The sequence below is a fragment of the Rhagoletis zephyria genome, unplaced genomic scaffold (genome assembly GCF_001687245.7).
Source record: "Rhagoletis zephyria isolate East Lansing unplaced genomic scaffold, Rhagoletis_zephyria_1.1 Rzeph_scaffold_00180, whole genome shotgun sequence".
NCBI classification, from domain to species: Eukaryota; Metazoa; Arthropoda; class Insecta; order Diptera; family Tephritidae; genus Rhagoletis; species Rhagoletis zephyria.
In genome coordinates this window covers 157,755-174,841 of record NW_016157264.1, presented here as the reverse complement: position 1 = coordinate 174,841, position 17,087 = coordinate 157,755, and the positions used below count along the sequence as shown (strand labels likewise).

Sequence of the window (17,087 nt, the reverse complement as noted above, 5' to 3'; positions counted from 1 at the left end):
TTATATTACTAAATTTATGTCTAACAGAGTTCGAATATGGCACCACCTACCTCAGAATATGTAAACAATTATGTTGTGTAATAAAATAAAGTAAATAAATAAATGAACAAGTAAAATAATAAAAAATTAATAGGTTTTCTTATTGATATTTCATGTCCAAAAGAGTGAGTTACATTTCGCGACCATCGCCATAGAAATATAGTTAGCCTTTCTCAAAGAAAATATACAGATAAACTTCACCTTTCTAATCAACTTCCTTCACAACTTCAAGCTAACTTATAGTTACATACATTTGCTGCTGGGTATTAACTCTTCTTCGCCGTAGCAACCCACGTTGGGGGCGGCGAAAAAACAACAATGCAGTAGATACATAAGGGAAGATGGAGAAGTAGCTCAGCAGCACTTTGCTATGACATTGCGTTTTTTAGACTTACTCGACGTTCGAAGAATTCAACACTTAAGCCACATGCAAATACATACATACGAATATACCAAAAAATAGGCATTAATGTTGCCACTTCTACCCCAAACATTAAAATACATACAGCCATGTATAGGAGTAGGTAACTTCTTACTAAAACTGACAGAAATGGGCTTAAAAAAAATTAAATTTTTTTTTTTCAAAAATTATTTTAAAAATTACGGGTTTTATTTTTAAACTATTTTAATATCACATCATTGCATTTGAAGTCCAGCTGAGATAAAAATTTTTGTGCTTCCGTCTTTTTACGGTACTTTTCAATCCTCTTGAAATTTCAATCCCGGAAATGATATTGGAAAGAATATTTTTTAGTCTTTTCATTGAATATACGGGTAGTTTGATAAAAATGAATTTGGGAAAGGATTGTAATTTTAAAAATTAAGAATAACTGTTTACTGTATTATTACATTTCCAATTGAATTTTTGTAATTACAGCCACGCCCATAATTTTTAAGAAAAAAAGTTAAAATTTTTTGTAAATCCAATTCGGTCAGCTTTAGCGTGAAGTTAGGCTGTTTGTGTGCAAAATGTTAGCCAAATCGAAGACCATCGTGCGGAGTTTTGTTACGCTTAATTTAGAATAGCCTTTTGAGCCTATTTGGCCAGAGGTTACTCATACGCCCTGTACAACGTTGCTGCAGACAAGAATGTTCTTAAATAAATACTCATACAAACGCTTATACGCAACATACATACACAATTCGACATCCTTCAAACATTCACGCCTTTTTCTATTCATTTCTTCTTTTTTTTTATCAAATACTTTCGTTTTCCCTTCCCCTGCAGATTCTGCAAGACATGATGGTGGAAATTGACTACGATGCCGATGGTACAGTTTCCCTAGAAGAATGGCAACGCGGCGGCTTGACAACAATACCCCTGCTGGTATTGCTGGGTAAGTATTATAATGTTTGTGTTGTTGTACGGGGGTGTGTGCGGTGTATGACAAGTTTTGTTTTGTTTGTTTGCCTGACTAAAGGCAAAAGTGACTGAAACTTTTACAAGTGCAATGTCTACTTAACTAAACTTAACTGAATTAAACTCAAGTTGAGACAATAAATTTGCATGAAACTTCGCTGACATGTAGCCTTTGCAAGCGTAGATTTGAGAATTGTTTTACTTGTTTAAAACTTTTAATTATCTGATTTTTCACTAAGTCAAAGCATAATGATGTGTTGCATAGCTGTTGAAGTTAGGTGAATGGGCAGGCGCAAATTAATTGAAATTGCTGGACATTTCCATGTATATGTATAGTAGAGGAAATACATTTTAATCGGAAAAATATGCAACTTATGACATCGTTTTCATTATACTGAGATCTGGTGGTTAAATACTAGAACGGTGTACTTGCGGTCAATGAATTTTGGAACAAAAAAGTTTTCCTTCATGAGACGAGAACATCGGTATATCACACTTTAAGATCCGACTATAAAGGCTGAAGATATGATAAAAATTCGATAAAGGAAAATACTTTTTTTCGAAATTGTCTTGGAATAATACTTTATACTCAGGGGTGTACGGCGAACTTTTTTTTTTTGGTACGGTCTAATGTACATATATATATACATGACTTTAAACCTTATCGGAAGACGTAAACAATGAATCACTCAATATCAAAAATATCCGAAAAGCCATTTTCTCAAAACTTTATTCTGGAAAAAAATTCAAATTTCAAAATTTCTTAAAGAAAGAGAGAAAACTATTTTTGGTACTAGTTTGGAAAATAACAATTTTTTTAAATTATCTGTCAATTCCATGGATTTCAAGAGGAACTGACACAATGAAGATGTATTTCTGAGAAAATGTTTTTAGCTTCGTCTTTAGAATATTTTTTTTAAAGACGTGAAATTTTTTTTTGCACACATTGTTTAAAATTGACAATAAGATACCGAAAATTCTAAAAAATAATCACCAAAAGCGCAGAATAGTCTCGAACAAATACCCCAAATAAACACAAAGAATCCGAAAAAGTCAAAAAAAAAAATCGAAAAATCCTAGTAATCCAAAGAAGATGAGTGCCGAAGACAACAAGAAACGGTACCGAAAAAAATCTTGAAAAGTCTCGAAATTCTTAAAAAATCTAGAATCATCTACATTACAAAAATTAGCGGTTATTTATGACCAAAAATATCATACAAACTTTTTTCCTAATTCATTGTCCCAAAAAATAATTATGAGATATAACTAGTATATCGTCACCTGAGTGGAAGATTGACCTATCCCGGCAGCCGGTTCGAAAACGCTCTATCTCAGAAATCTTTTCAAGAACTCACTACTTGAGAATTTGATTGAAGAACACCCTATTTCAGAATTTTATTGAAAAACACCCTATCTCAGAATTCGGTTCAAAATTGCCCTATCCCAGCTGAAAATACATTGAAAATGTTCTGAGGTAGGGCGTTTTTGAATCGAGAGCTGAGATAGAGCATTCTTCAATCAAATTCTTCTGAGGTGGGGCATTCTTGAAAAGTTGAAAGGCTGCCGAGATAGGTCGCTCTTCCACTCAGGTGACGATATGTATACATATTGCTTAAAATAACAAAACTAAGGTTTTTTTCTTAAATAAAATATACTCTACTCAAAGAAAATAGTCGAAAAGACAATTTTTACACTTCCATTATGATTTCAAAATCTAAAAATAACTTGCGTGCCACAGTCCCCTACATTCTACACTTGCGGGAAAACTTCACAGGATTAATAGTTTTTTTTTCCACTAATGTCACTCTTCGAGTGTCACACATTTTGCGAATAACTCTTTTGCAAAAACACCACAGGACGTTTAATTCAAAAGCTCCTGTGGTCACACTCAACCACAAGCCATACCAAATTGCTAGCAAAACAAAAAACAAAAACAACAAAAGTAAAAGTAAAACAATTTATATGCATGCATGTGAACGAACCATAATGAATACCTCACTTTGCATATTTTCTTTGCCACAAGAAAGCGGTGATGGCTTCTAAGCGTGCAAAGCGTTTATATGCCAGATTGCGTCGTCATTGCGTCATCGTCTGAATTCGCGTTTGGGTGGAGGACCTCCGGTGCTTCTCAAAAATGTCTAAGATGAAGCAAGTGAAGCCGCCAGCCACGACGCGGCATTTATTGCTTTCGTGACAGCGTAGCTTTGACAATATTTGCATGGCGTGGCGCGCACACATACACCCGCGCCAACGACCTCATTCATATGCAACTTTTCCACGAGTACATTTATGTATTTGTTTTCCTCTCACTCATTTCGCGTGTGTGTGTGTGTGTGTGTGTGTGGCAGCTGTTTTTATTTGCATTGCTTTTGATTTGGTTTTGCATTTTACATTTATTTTCATTTGCAGGCGTTGACAATACAGCACTGAAGGAGGATGGCATCCATGTGTGGCGCTTAAAACATTTCAGCAAACCGGCATACTGTAATCTCTGCCTGAATATGTTGGTTGGCCTTGGCAAGAAGGGTCTCTGTTGTGTGTGTAAGTAGCAAATTTATGTGTATGTATATTGCAACTTGCATTTCCGGTTCGAGATGAAGTTCATTTTAAACGCCGGAAATTCAAATAACTCAGTAAGTGAAAAGTTAGATTGGAAATGTGGCGTGGCTTATGGCAAGCTTGGGAAACGAGTATATTTATTTAAATTAACATTTTACAAACACGCAGCAGACACGTGCGTGTATACGTGCATATGTACATATATATGTAATTGCATATGAGCCTTATTTGTTTGCACAGCCGAGTGCATTTCGTTTGCCGGAAATCGTTCGGCACGCAAATTGCTTCAAGAAATTTTGGATATTTGCATAACTAAGTAAAGTGGAATAACTAAAATTTAGGCTAATTAATTTGGTATTGTTGCAAACTTGTGAACACAAGCCGAGCTCATTAGTGATGGCATAATAACTTGCATTGTTTTTAATAAAAATAGTTATTAGAAAACGAATTTTTAATTTCAATTACGCTTATTAGATCTTATCCCTTGCAATTATGATACTCTTGATTTTGTGCTAACACCTTCATGCGGGTAAAAAGTTCGCTTTTCTTGCTGACAAGCATACTAATTGGGCGTTTCTGGTGACTGTCTTTCAATTCACCACAGTCTTTCGTAATACAATTGTCAATTCTGGCAACTACTTTGGAAGAACTTTTCTGTCTTTCGAAAGACTAATGTAAGATTTGCTACCAAGGAGGTGTTAGCGTTGTTCGGTTTGGCTTTTAGCATTAGTTTTTTAAATATTAAAGAAAAAAACTAAAGATTTAAAGAAAATTAAAAAAAAATAATCAAATATGCTAAAGATTAAAATGAGTTAAAAAATATGTATATACATTTTTCTATTTAAAACAATACAAACTAAAACTTAGAGCAAAGTTTAATTAAAATAAATAATTTTTAAGCAAAAAAACGACTACAATTCTTATATGAAAATTTAAGAGTACCGTTAATTTCTTCATGCCAATGATCGGATCTAAACCAAATTAGTATGGGGTCACCTCTGAGGTGCCACCTTTTCTTTAAGAAATAGTTATAGAAATCGGTTAACGTGGACCAGAACTATGCGGTAGCATACATAAAAAAAATCCGACGAATTGATATCCTCCTCTTTTTTTGAAGTCGGTTAAAAAGAAAAATCATGAAATCCAAAAAATTTGTTGGTAAAAAAAATCTTTTTAAGGGCCGTATGCAGCTCCAAATAAAAATGAAAAACAAATTTTCTTTTATCAAAATTTCTTATGATTATCTGTCATTCTGCACCAAAAAAATAGATTTTGAAAAAAGTGGACCTTTTCACCTTTAGAAAGTGATATGTTTCTTCAAGAAAATCTACCGCAACAGCAAAGTACTTTTTCAAGCAACAGAAATAATGAAAAATAATTCTTATGATTTTTCTCGACCGCTAGAGCGGGGAGTATCCGTGTATTCGGATATACGGATATTTGTTAATATGGATAAAATGTGAATATCCTTTAAATATCCGAATATACTCTTATTAACCGTTCATTTTGCTATCCGTATAACGGTTAGTATTCGTTCATTTGCCGAATTCGGATTTTTAATCAGATATTCGAATTATCCGGATATTCACAAAATCTCTGTAAAAAACAAAGATCGAAAGGTGAAGCGGTAGATGGCGCCGATACGAAACGATACCAAACGAATTTTTTTATTATGAAACCGGCAGTTAGTTTTTGAGTCAAAACTTTAAATATAGTACCAGGTCTCGACCGAGTTTTGCCCGGAGTGCATATAATTTTTAAAGTTTTCAAGATTTGGATGGCTTGGAAAAAATATTTTGGAAAAAAATGGATTTCGATATCTATTAAGTAAATTCCTTATTCTAAAATTTAGATGGCACCCCTTTTCCGAAATACGCTTGAATTAATGGTACATATCTTGAGCGAATATGTACTGCGTATACATAAAAAAAAATGTTGAATGAAATTAACAAAATAAAAACTTATATTACATAGAAGCGTGGCAACCCTGTTGGAAAATATTTTCTAACCAAAGTTCTCAACAATACCATATTTCGGTGTTTTAGATACATTGTGTAGAATCTAAAATAAGTGGCAACCTTACACTATTATCTTAAGGGGTACTATTGTGTATTTAGGGAAAGCATTGTTTAAGGACCTTCTCTTGGTACCGGTAAATAGTAATATTTTACCTTTTTTTTAAACAAAAAATTTAATAAATTTGCTATTCAAAATAGGTAGCAACCCTATTAAAAATATTTTTAAATTAGAGATAAAATAGATTAAATACCTTCCATTTGATACCCATATTATGATGGTTTAATAGATTTGTAACTTATTTCGAAAAGGTAAATATGTAAATATAGCCCACTTAGCGCTGTCTGGTAAAATTCGACATAAATTTCAAGAACTGAAATGCAAGCGATTGCGACTGAAAAAATGCACGAACATAGTTGCCTAGTTATCTAAAGTCTAAAAACGTGCAAATAGCCATTCGAGAGCAATGCTGTTCGAGTTGACATGAAATCGCAATTAACAAATGTTTTTCAACACATTTTTCTCTTCTTCTCTCTTTACAAACGCTGCTAACACCGGCGACCAAATTCAATGCGACACGCGAACGGTCTGTGGATATGCAATACTGAAATGTTGGCTGAACACCTGTCATGTTTACCAATGCATTTTACTAACCATTACGAACAACCGACCAATCAACATAACAATAAAAAAAAAAAATTCCAAATAAAAAATAAAAAAAAAATAATAATTAACAACCACACTCTGATGATGTTGATGGCAACAACAATTTTTGAACGCGTAACATAAAACGTTAACAACAACAATGGCTTTGTTAACATGCAACAAAACACAACACACAAAAACAACAACCAAATAATATGCAGTATGCAAATATACGGTACATGAACGTTGCGTGCAACATGCGCCCGCCTCCTGCATCACCACCTACGTCAAATCGAAGAAGGCCAAAGGTGGCGGCGATCTGCTACATCACTGGGTCGAAGGTAACTGTTACGGTCGCTGCTCCAAGTGCCGCAAACGCATCAAGGCATATCACGGCATCACCGGGCTGACATGTCGTTGGTGTCACATGATGGTAAGTGTTGATGTACATATGTTTGTAGTTGAAGTTGCTGTTAAAGTTGTTAGATGTTGACAACAATCAACAATGAAATGAAATTGAAAACAGTTTGAGGTGGAAGCGGAAGCTGGAGCTGAGAAACGTGCAGTTGAATTATGAACGTGCAGTTGAATTATGAATTTCCTTTGCCTTTGTGAATGCAGAAGATATTAGAGCAGAGTGTTAGCATAGGAAATACATATTGCATTATGCAACATTGAAGTGAAGCTGAAGCTGAGTGCGAAGCCTTAAATCAGTCCTCGGATAAGCAGCAAAGCTGATCAATTACTGCGCGCACGTACTTAGTTACCCAAGTATAAGCGTGCATACATATGTTGATACACGCATGCAACACTTGTGTCTATCTATCTAGATAATAACGTGCCCTAACCGCCAAAAAGACGTAAGTGAGATTTTTTTTCAAAATTTTATTTTTGATGCAAAATTACTTCTAGAGGATCTGGATGCGCTACTGCATCAAAAAGAAAATGTTAAAAAAAAAAAACCTCGCTTACGTCTTTTTGGCGGATATGGCTCGATACGTACACCTACCCACGCACATACACCCATAAAGCAGCAGCATTATTATTGCCTTGGTAATGCATTTCTGGCGCTGCTGCTGCTAAAGCAAAGCTTTTTGCTACATCACACATCGCAACAGTATTCACCTACAAATTCAAAATTGGGTCTTAGCTGTTAAGTAAAGCTAAGTGGCTGACTATTACACAAGCCCCATCTGCTCTTACTAGTCATACATATGTATGTATGTATGTACACATATGCACTATGTAAATCTTGCCCAGTTTAACTCCAATCAAAGGTTAATTACCGTAATTGTGTATTCTATTACATCCTGTGTCAAGCTCAAAGCGTATTCCGCATATTGATTTGAATAGTTAATTACACACACAAGCATACATACATGCAAACATATGTATGTATGCATAGTTTCGAATATGTGTTGCATTTTTAACTTTAATCCATTTAATTTGCAAGGCATTCCGAAATTCTTCGAACAAAGCTTTCCCATGAATATTTAACCAGTTTTCTTTCATACAGGATAAGTGGTTTTCAAGATAAAAAAAACTAAATATAATTTAAGCTTACTTTGTCATAATTTAATCTTTCAGGACAAATGTTGTACAGAAAGCATTTTGTTATACAAAGATAAAAAAAAAATCATAGGAATAATTAAGGTACATACGATTGAATTGCAATATTCACGCCAATCCAAAAATACACACATACAATGCAAACTAAAGTTGCTGGGACTTACCGTTGACTTTTAATTTGTCTAAGGTGCTATTAATTTTCTCCATATGAAAAAATTGTCGAACAAACTTCGAGTGGAAGAAAATGTCTAGCATCGTCAACAAAAAAAAAAAAAATATTGCCAAAAATCCACGGCAAGTCCCAGCTTATTCGAACTTCAACGTCCACTGAATGTGTTACGTCTAAGATACGAATTAAAAAGCTTGAAATTTTAACGAAAATTAGTTGACTTTTTTTAATATTACACAATTTTGAAATTATATTTTTTTTTTATTTATATGGTTTTTGTTAAAGGATAAAGTATAGCTTTATAAATAATAATTAATATTAAAAACCTTTCAATATGTGAGTGTCATATAGTTATGGTGAGCACTATATATGCTTTTTTATAGCCCTTTCAATTCTTTTCATGAAACTTTGCTAATTTTTTTTTTCGTTAATTTTTGTACAAAGTTTAAAACTTGGAATGAATTATATTTTAATAAAAAAATAATAATAATTAAAACCAAATAATAAAAATAAATGGACAACACCTGTTAATATGTGTGTGTCGTATAGCTATGATATACACTATAGTTTACTACGAAAAGTCTAAATAGAGTATATTTTCAACATTGAGCTAACAAATAAAATATGAGCTTAAGAACCAACATAGCTGGCGGTTTATCTATTAGAACGCACCCGCATAAAGCAGTTGTAGGCGCAATGAGATGATAAAATCGGGGATGACGAGCCTGACGCGACGACGCCTCCAGCAATACTTTTTCACGATCTGTTAGACTTAAGTTTGATAAAGATCTGCGATCCACGTAATATTGAGGCACCTTGAGGCGATGTCCCTTGATGTGGTGCCCATCACTTCATGTTCATTCAAAATAAGACATTTCTAAGAAGCAATGTCCCATTTCATCCAGATTTATACTCAGATTGTACCTTTTAAATCTTTAGAGAAGTGTATCTTGAACCCACAGTGGTATGATTCAATTGGTTCATCCCTTTTCCATTTTCTTTTGAAGATATTGATGTTTTTGTTGATTGAATTTATATCTAGTTCGTTCTGTCTTCATCGGCGCTGTGTTTTTTATACCCTCTTGTAGACGTCAATAATAACGGGTGATTTTTTAAGAGCTTGATAACTTTTTTTTAAAAAAAAACGCATAAAATTTGCAAAATCTCATCGGTTCTTTATTTGAAACGTTAGATTGGTCCATGACATTTACTTTTTGAAGATAATTTCATTTAAATNGATGCATACTCCAAAATCAGGTGGGCCATAAAACGAATTTGATTTAATCACTTTTTATTTCAGCATTTAATGCCTACAAATATTATACAAACTGCATTTCATATCAGTGCGGTGTATAAATTTGATAAAATTATTCTATGCTTCCAAAGTTGTTGTTGGCATGCATTCGAAAAATAAATTCAACTCTAAATAATGCATAAATTGCATTAGGTATGAAAATTCGATTGCGTCTGGAAATACAAGCAACCACCTTTTCACAATCGCTGCCTTAACCAAAACTACGACAGCACAGCGCATGGCAGTGAAGTGTCTTTTAAAATTCCTCTGCTATTCACTATGCAGCTGTCGTCGACTTAGCTAGCGTCTGCCACCTGTCACGTCCACTGCGGTATCTATGTACGTGTCCTCAACCACGCAACGAAGCTTCAATACCCGCAACAGCTTGGTGGCGTGAAATTTCGGCCCCCCCCCCCCTTTTCTCACACCCCTTTCCCATACTCTACCCGTCAATCGAAGTTGTTTGCCTTAACTCGCTCCTTGCTATTTTGTGACACCTCTTCTATGTTTACATTTCTTTATTTCATTTCCATATATAAATACTACATACATAGATATATTTTTACATATGGCTAGCTTAGAGTGAAAAGCTGCTAAGTCCCTTTTAACAAATTTTACAGGAGAGGAAAAAACTTCTTATAGCAATTTTCTTCAAGTATTTCGCATTTTGCCTGTTCAAGGAAAAGCAAAACTCCATACGAATCAGAGGGACTCGATCTATATTCAGACACTCCGTTCTAATTTGGCCTTATCGGATTTCCTTTCAATGAATATAAACTAGAATAAATAAAACAAGTACGTGTACAGTTTTCGAAACAATGTTTTTTTGAATTTCCCTATCCTCTTGTATCAAAATATAAGTCTTCAACAAAAAGTAGACTTAGCAAATTTTCACTCTTCTGCTAGCGATATGTTGTATTTATGTAGTAGTGTACGCATTTGCATATGTTTAGAAATTCCACACTTTTACCGCAGCTACCACTTTTCAGACACATTTTGCACATTTTGCTACTAGCGCGCTACCACAGCTTTATTGACAGCAATTCGCAATTTTAAATTGGCATGCAATATTGCAACAATAACAATGTCGTTCGCATGGTGCAATGCATTTGTCGTCACATTGCACTCCCCCCTCAATACGGCCGTCACAGCATGTCTCTTGTCTCCTATTTCCTGGCAATTTGCATTGTTAGATTTATAAAATTGCAACACTGAAGTAATGAGTAAATGTTTTCGTTGCGTTTTAGTATGTATGTATGTGTTTTTTTGTGTTTTTGTGCAGGGATTTGTCACGCGAAATATAATTCAACTGCATGCCATGCCAGAGGGGTGTTTATCGTTTTGTTAGATAATTGACTTGAATTGCGGTTTTATTTTCTAGTGGAAATCAGTTTTAAAATAATAATAGCATATTATTATCATCCGTTATTCCATTTTAAGTTTAAGCGTGAGCAATTATTTAACAACTAGAAGCATTTTAGCAAATACAAACAAGTACATGCATGCATACATACATACATATGTAATGAGAATTTTTGTGAAAGGCAATGAGTTCGTCTGTACGTTATTTTCTCTTTTTTGATAATAGTGATATAGTATAAAGAATTTAATTTCATTAGAAAGGTTTTAGAAGGGATTTTGAAGCCGAAGTGCAGAAAATTACTAAAATTTCAAACGAGTTTAAAATACCGAAAAAAAATCAATTCACAATTGACACCAATACAAGTGCAATACATGTACACGAGAAGGGGCGTTGTGATAGTGCACTACGCTCAAGTGGCCCTATGAAACCAGGACAAACCTGTTTTTTCGTCGAACTCGCCACACCAGGGGACCACCGTCAAGCATTAGTTCGTGGGGGAAAGGCCGCTTAGTCGCCGCTGCTACGCCATAGCCTTTCGAGGGTCCTTAGTCTCTTCATCGCCTCTGCTATAGCGTCACTTGCTATGGTCCATTTTTCGCTGCTTTGTAGCATAGTGTCTACGAGTGACGTAGGCGTGGAGTTCATGTCAGCTATATTGTTAAGTTCGCGTCTGGTTCTGTTAAATCGCCCGCACTCAAAAAAAACCGGGGTGGACTTCTTCTATTGTGTCTGCTCCACAGAAGTCGCATATGGGATCCGTTTCGTGTTTGGTATGCGGTGATGGTATGCTTCAAAGCATCCGTGCCCTGTTAAAAATTGTGTCAGATCCAGCTTTTCAAATCTGGAATGCAGCGATATGTTCAGCGGCGCTTTGATACATTGCTTCATCTAACCTGCTAGATTTGGGTGCTGGCATTTTACTCTTCGCAATAGTTGTTGCTTCATTTGCCAGTATATCAGCGGGATACTTTCCGGCGATTACTTATGCTGCTTCGTCTGATATGGTTTTAAACGCGCAGCATACTCGAGGCGCGCGCAGGCGATAAGTTGTCTTTTCAACTTCTACCTGCTGAATATGAGCACTGACTATGTTTTGTGCTCCGCGACCTGTAGTTCATTTTGCCTAAGCCACGACTTATCGGACGCTATAGTTCCTTTTGTTATTTTACATATTTCGCTAAGATATTTAGCAAAGACGGCTAAGGCGATATCGTCCGCAAAGCCGATTATTTCGGCACCGTTGGGAACTTTGAGGCGCAGGAACCGTCGTACATGACGTTCCATAGTAATGGGCCGAGCACGGAGCTTTGGGGGATACCGCCTGTAACCTTTAAAGTTCTCGTGCCTGCTGATGTTTCATATTCCAGAATAGACGAGAAGGTAATGCCTCCTAATTGTATGCTTTAGCAGCAGTTTCAGAATATTATTTATGTAGAATTTTCATTAAGATATTGCACTTTTTAATTACACTCTTATGAAAAAAGTTTAGTATGCAAATTTTAGCCCATTCAATTTTAGTATAATAAAGTGTGGAGTAGCTAGGACTTAGCAATGATATTTGACACATTTTTTTTTTGAAGGTGTCGCTCATTTTCACCATATAAATATATTTTCGTTTTTTTTTTTGTTTTATATGGAGCAAATGGACAATCATTAGTAAGTTCTAGCTACCTGAGACTTGCACATTATTATACTAAAATTTAATGGGCTAAAAAACTGCATACTCTGTTTTTTTATAAATAGTGTAATTAAAAACTGTAATATTTTGATAAAAATTTGCAGAATTTTCTTTAACTCTGAACAAGGTTTGGAGCTCGCATTTGTGGGATCTTGGTCGTAGAATTAACCATATTTTTATAAAAAAATTACGAAAAATTACATACTTAACAGTCGACTGTAGATATTACAATTAAATACCAATGGTCTTTCAAAACTTAAACACAAAATAATTTAATTTGTGTTTGCATTCTAATTATAAACATTTTCATGCATACACTGGCACAAATGAAGCAAACTAAATGACTAATAAAACAGTTAAAAATGTTATGCTAACGAGATCCTAATCCAATTAATTAGCCGTAAATTTTCGAGTTCAAAAATACAACAAGCAATAAACGAAAGTTTCATTAACCTAAATGGGTGGTGGTGGGTGGGTGTGAGAAGCAACATAGGACACAGCAAACTAGGCAGTCATGAGGAGGTCATAATTTTACAAATTCATACTTATTTTCCCCCCTGCTGCTGGTTATTGTGCGAGTACTTACTTTGAAAGCGCCCACTCCTACTTTCACTACCTGCCTTCGTTGTGACTCCTACGCTTCTCCTGCACCCCATTGTGCTCATGACTACTCTCTCTACCCACATCGCATTGCTATACATACATAGGTATGTATGTACATATTTTTATATGTATGAATGCTGTTTGTTACTCATTTAAATATACTACGTGTGCTTGAATAATTTTTGCGCGCACGTAGCCAGCGTCTTCGTCGACACGTGTTCAATATTTAACGCCAACGCAGCGAAAAAAAAGGTACAATAGAGACAAAGGAATCCAAAAAAAAAAAAAAAGCAACAAAAGCAACTTACTCTTAGTTAATTTGTGATACACACAATAAAGAAATGTGTCACATTTCGACAGCTGTTTTTGGACACTTATTCTAATTTCGCTAAGTCGTTAGAAACAGTGGGCCCATCCGCTTCTGCACGTCCACCGCTCTTCATTTTTACATGCTGAGTTTTAGTTAAAGCTCAGAGTTTTTTCCACAAAGTCCAGTTTTTTTCTTTCAGCCTTTTCTAATTACGGTTTTCTTGTTTTTCCTCTGCTTAATTTCTCTTTGCAGCTTCATAATCGCTGCGCCTCCTCGGTGAAAAAGGAATGTACACTCGGCGAGTATGCGGATTTAATTGTACCTCCAACGGCCATCTGTCCGGCAGTCTTGGATCGCCAGCGCTCAGTAAATCAAGCCAGCAAAGTGAGTTAATTATGCTTTGCGTTTTTTTTTTAGTAAATAGTTTTTCATGTTGAATTAAGGACGTATGCATGTGTGTGTGTGTGTGTGTGTCTTTGTACTTCTTGCTGGTGAAATAATTAGATTTCTAATTCAATTAGATTGCAAGTTATCATCAAATAGGGCGTCTGGCTATTTATCAGAAATTACAGAAAAAAGTTTAAAATTTTTTATAGCTTATAAACCAATTTTTGGCTAAGTAACTAAGAATTTATTATATTTTTAGTATTCATCATCGGAAAAGATGTACAGAAGTACTTTAGTTAAAATCTATACAAATAACTTAAAATCAATGAAAAAAGCAATCGAAAATGTGAAGCGATTCAGTCATTAGCTTAAGTGTAAAATTAAAAAATAATTAACTAATTCATTATAATTGATCTATTTATGGATGTTTATTGAGTATATAGAAACATGTATTCGTCCTTTGTGTCTTCGCCGAAAAAATCACAGATTTAAAAACTAATTCATTAACATTGCTTTGTCTTCTCCACTCCCTCCCTTTAATATATCTCTTGACTCGCCTATCCCAACAAAACCAAACGACAATCAAAAAATCAAAAAAAAAAAAACATAAAAATGTCACTCATACGCCTACGTGTCTGTGTTGTCATCACGCTTGTAACACATCAATCCAATCGGCTTATCACCATTCAACCAAATAACCAACCAAACAACCAATCAACCAACCGCAAACGCAACCACTAACCCAAATTAATGTGCAATCGATATATTGTGTTTAAAAAAAAACTGTTTATATGTAATTATGAACTTTTTACTAATAAAAGAAATCAAATCAAATCCATCAGGCCACACACTTTCAAATTACCCCGCCCAACGAAAGTAGCTGTCCGCTGTTGGTGTTCGTCAATCCGAAAAGCGGCGGCCGGCAAGGTGATCGCATATTGCGGAAATTCCAATATATGCTCAATCCGAGGCAAGTTTATGATCTATCCAAGGGTGGACCGAAGGAAGGTAAGCAAGTGATAGCGAGTGTGAATGAAAAGGAAAGTTATTCTACATTTTTTCTCAAGAATTTTTTTATATTATTTTAATATTAAATGTCCAAATATATGCATCGAATACTAGCACATGCCGGTGGTTTCAGTCTTATAAGCTTCAACCAATTTTTCTAGTTAGAAATGTATTCTGCATGGTGTATTGCATCTTCTAAGTTGAAATGTTTTATTGTCAAAGCTGTGGCGAATGAAGATGCTACTGGATCTTTTGACAGCTCCAAATCGAAGCGGGGCATCTATTTAAGGGTTTTGTAAAATCTGGTTGCTAAAACCAACAAATATCAGCATTAAGATAGTAGAACTTCACACCTGGCGCTTTTAGGCATTCTGCGCTTTTCAGGCTTCCGGCGCTTTTTTCAGCTATGTATGTACATTAGGGTGCATCACTGGTCGGTACTGTTTTTTCATCAGAATTATAAAGTCTTTTATATTTTTAGACGACCGCTAAAATATTTCAAAATAGTGAGATTTCAAGACGTATTTTCAAGTCCGTCCAGCTTCTCAAGTAGCACATTCGTAAACTTGCGACTCAGCTATACATCAATGTGCTATATTTCGGTGGAAACCCCGCAACGGTTTTTTTCTGAGGCACCCTAATGTACAAATAGTCCGAAACACTCGCTGTTGTGGTCTACGCTTTTGACAATGTCACCTTCTGTACTAGTAAGTTAGTCGCGGAGAGCGTCAATGGAACCAGGCAGAAGATGTGGAGTTTATGGGGACCCTTACTTTATCATTTGCTCTTACACTCGGTTATTGATTTTCTTGAGGAGATACTACAAAGGTTGAGTTCCCTAAGACTGAATTCTGGCTTCACCTCAATACTGCGCTCTTGCTGACACATTGTAAAATCTCTTTCCTGATGGCTTCAGGCCCTACTCAGGGTAAGAATCTCCACACCTATCTTGAGTAATATTCCTCATCATTTCAAAAGACCTCAAGGCCATCGATTACGTGTTGGAAAATAGGTGAAGGTGTATTTAAGAGTTTATGTGTCTGTGGTTACAGCCAAGCTGCACTTAAAACAGTTTAGGGCAGCCCTCTTCCTATTTGCACACTAAACCCCCAATTATGTATGTGCACTTGATTAATAATCAAGCTTGATATATAAAAAGTTTATTTAAGTTTGGTGTTTAAGGAAATTTTTTACCGAAAATCAAAATACTATTTATTCTTATTCTAAACTAAAAAAAAAATCGACTTATTTAGGTTATTATAGAAAATTATTATTATTATTATTATTATACAGAAAGAAAGTGATCAATCACTGACTTACAATAAATAAGGATTATAGAAAATTATTTTCTTATTTATTTCTAGTTCTTGAATATTCTATAGCCATTTGCTTTTATTCTGTCATACTTCTCTCCTTTCTTTCAACACCTGCGCTTCTGCAGGTTTAACGCTTTTCAAGGATTTACCAAATTTCAAAGTGATTTGTTGCGGTGGTGACGGCACAGTCGGTTGGGTACTGGAGGCGATGGGTAAGTTAATTAAGCAAGGTAAACCAGTTTATAGCGCTTAAGTAAAAAACATGAAACGCCTTTGGCATCGAGCTTTAAAGCTTTGAAACAACGTTTGCTTTTGTTTCAACAAAGCTACATTTAATCTAACATATTTCAAGCTGACACCCTTCTCACCGCCGTCATGATATGAGTGCTTATGTAATTAAATAATTGTCTCACTATTTATTCTCCCCCTTTCAACTTAGATTCCATTGAGCTTGCCACACAACCAGCCATTGGTGTCATACCGCTGGGCACTGGTAACGACTTGGCGCGCTGTTTACGCTGGGGTGGCGGCTATGAGGGCGAAAATATCCCTAAGCTAATGGAGAAAATTAAGCGGTCATCGATTGTGATGTTAGATCGTTGGAGTATCGAGGTGACGAATGCGGTGCCTGTGGAGGAGGTCCTTCGACCAAAGGTAAGTAAATAAATGAAAAGGAAAGAAATGTTGCTTTCGTAAGACTAACAGAAACACAACAACAATGAAATCAGTGCAAATCATTGCAAACATTTTTAGTCGCTGATGTCGGTTGAT

At 35.2% G+C, this 17,087-nt stretch overlaps 1 protein-coding gene across 1 annotated transcript in view; it reads left to right on the top strand.

Moving 5' to 3' along the window:
- Dgk (diacyl glycerol kinase 1) overlaps positions 1-17,087 on the top strand; it is a 178,269-nt gene that overhangs the window by 131,642 nt on the left and 29,540 nt on the right. Inside the window, exons 10-16 of the mRNA XM_017608996.1 lie at positions 1,268-1,376; positions 3,809-3,940; positions 6,841-7,052; positions 13,858-13,989; positions 14,835-15,000; positions 16,442-16,528; positions 16,756-16,970. Coding sequence (XP_017464485.1) covers positions 1,268-1,376; positions 3,809-3,940; positions 6,841-7,052; positions 13,858-13,989; positions 14,835-15,000; positions 16,442-16,528; positions 16,756-16,970 — 1,053 coding nt within the window. The remainder of the gene's footprint in view (positions 1-1,267; positions 1,377-3,808; positions 3,941-6,840; positions 7,053-13,857; positions 13,990-14,834; positions 15,001-16,441; positions 16,529-16,755; positions 16,971-17,087) is intronic.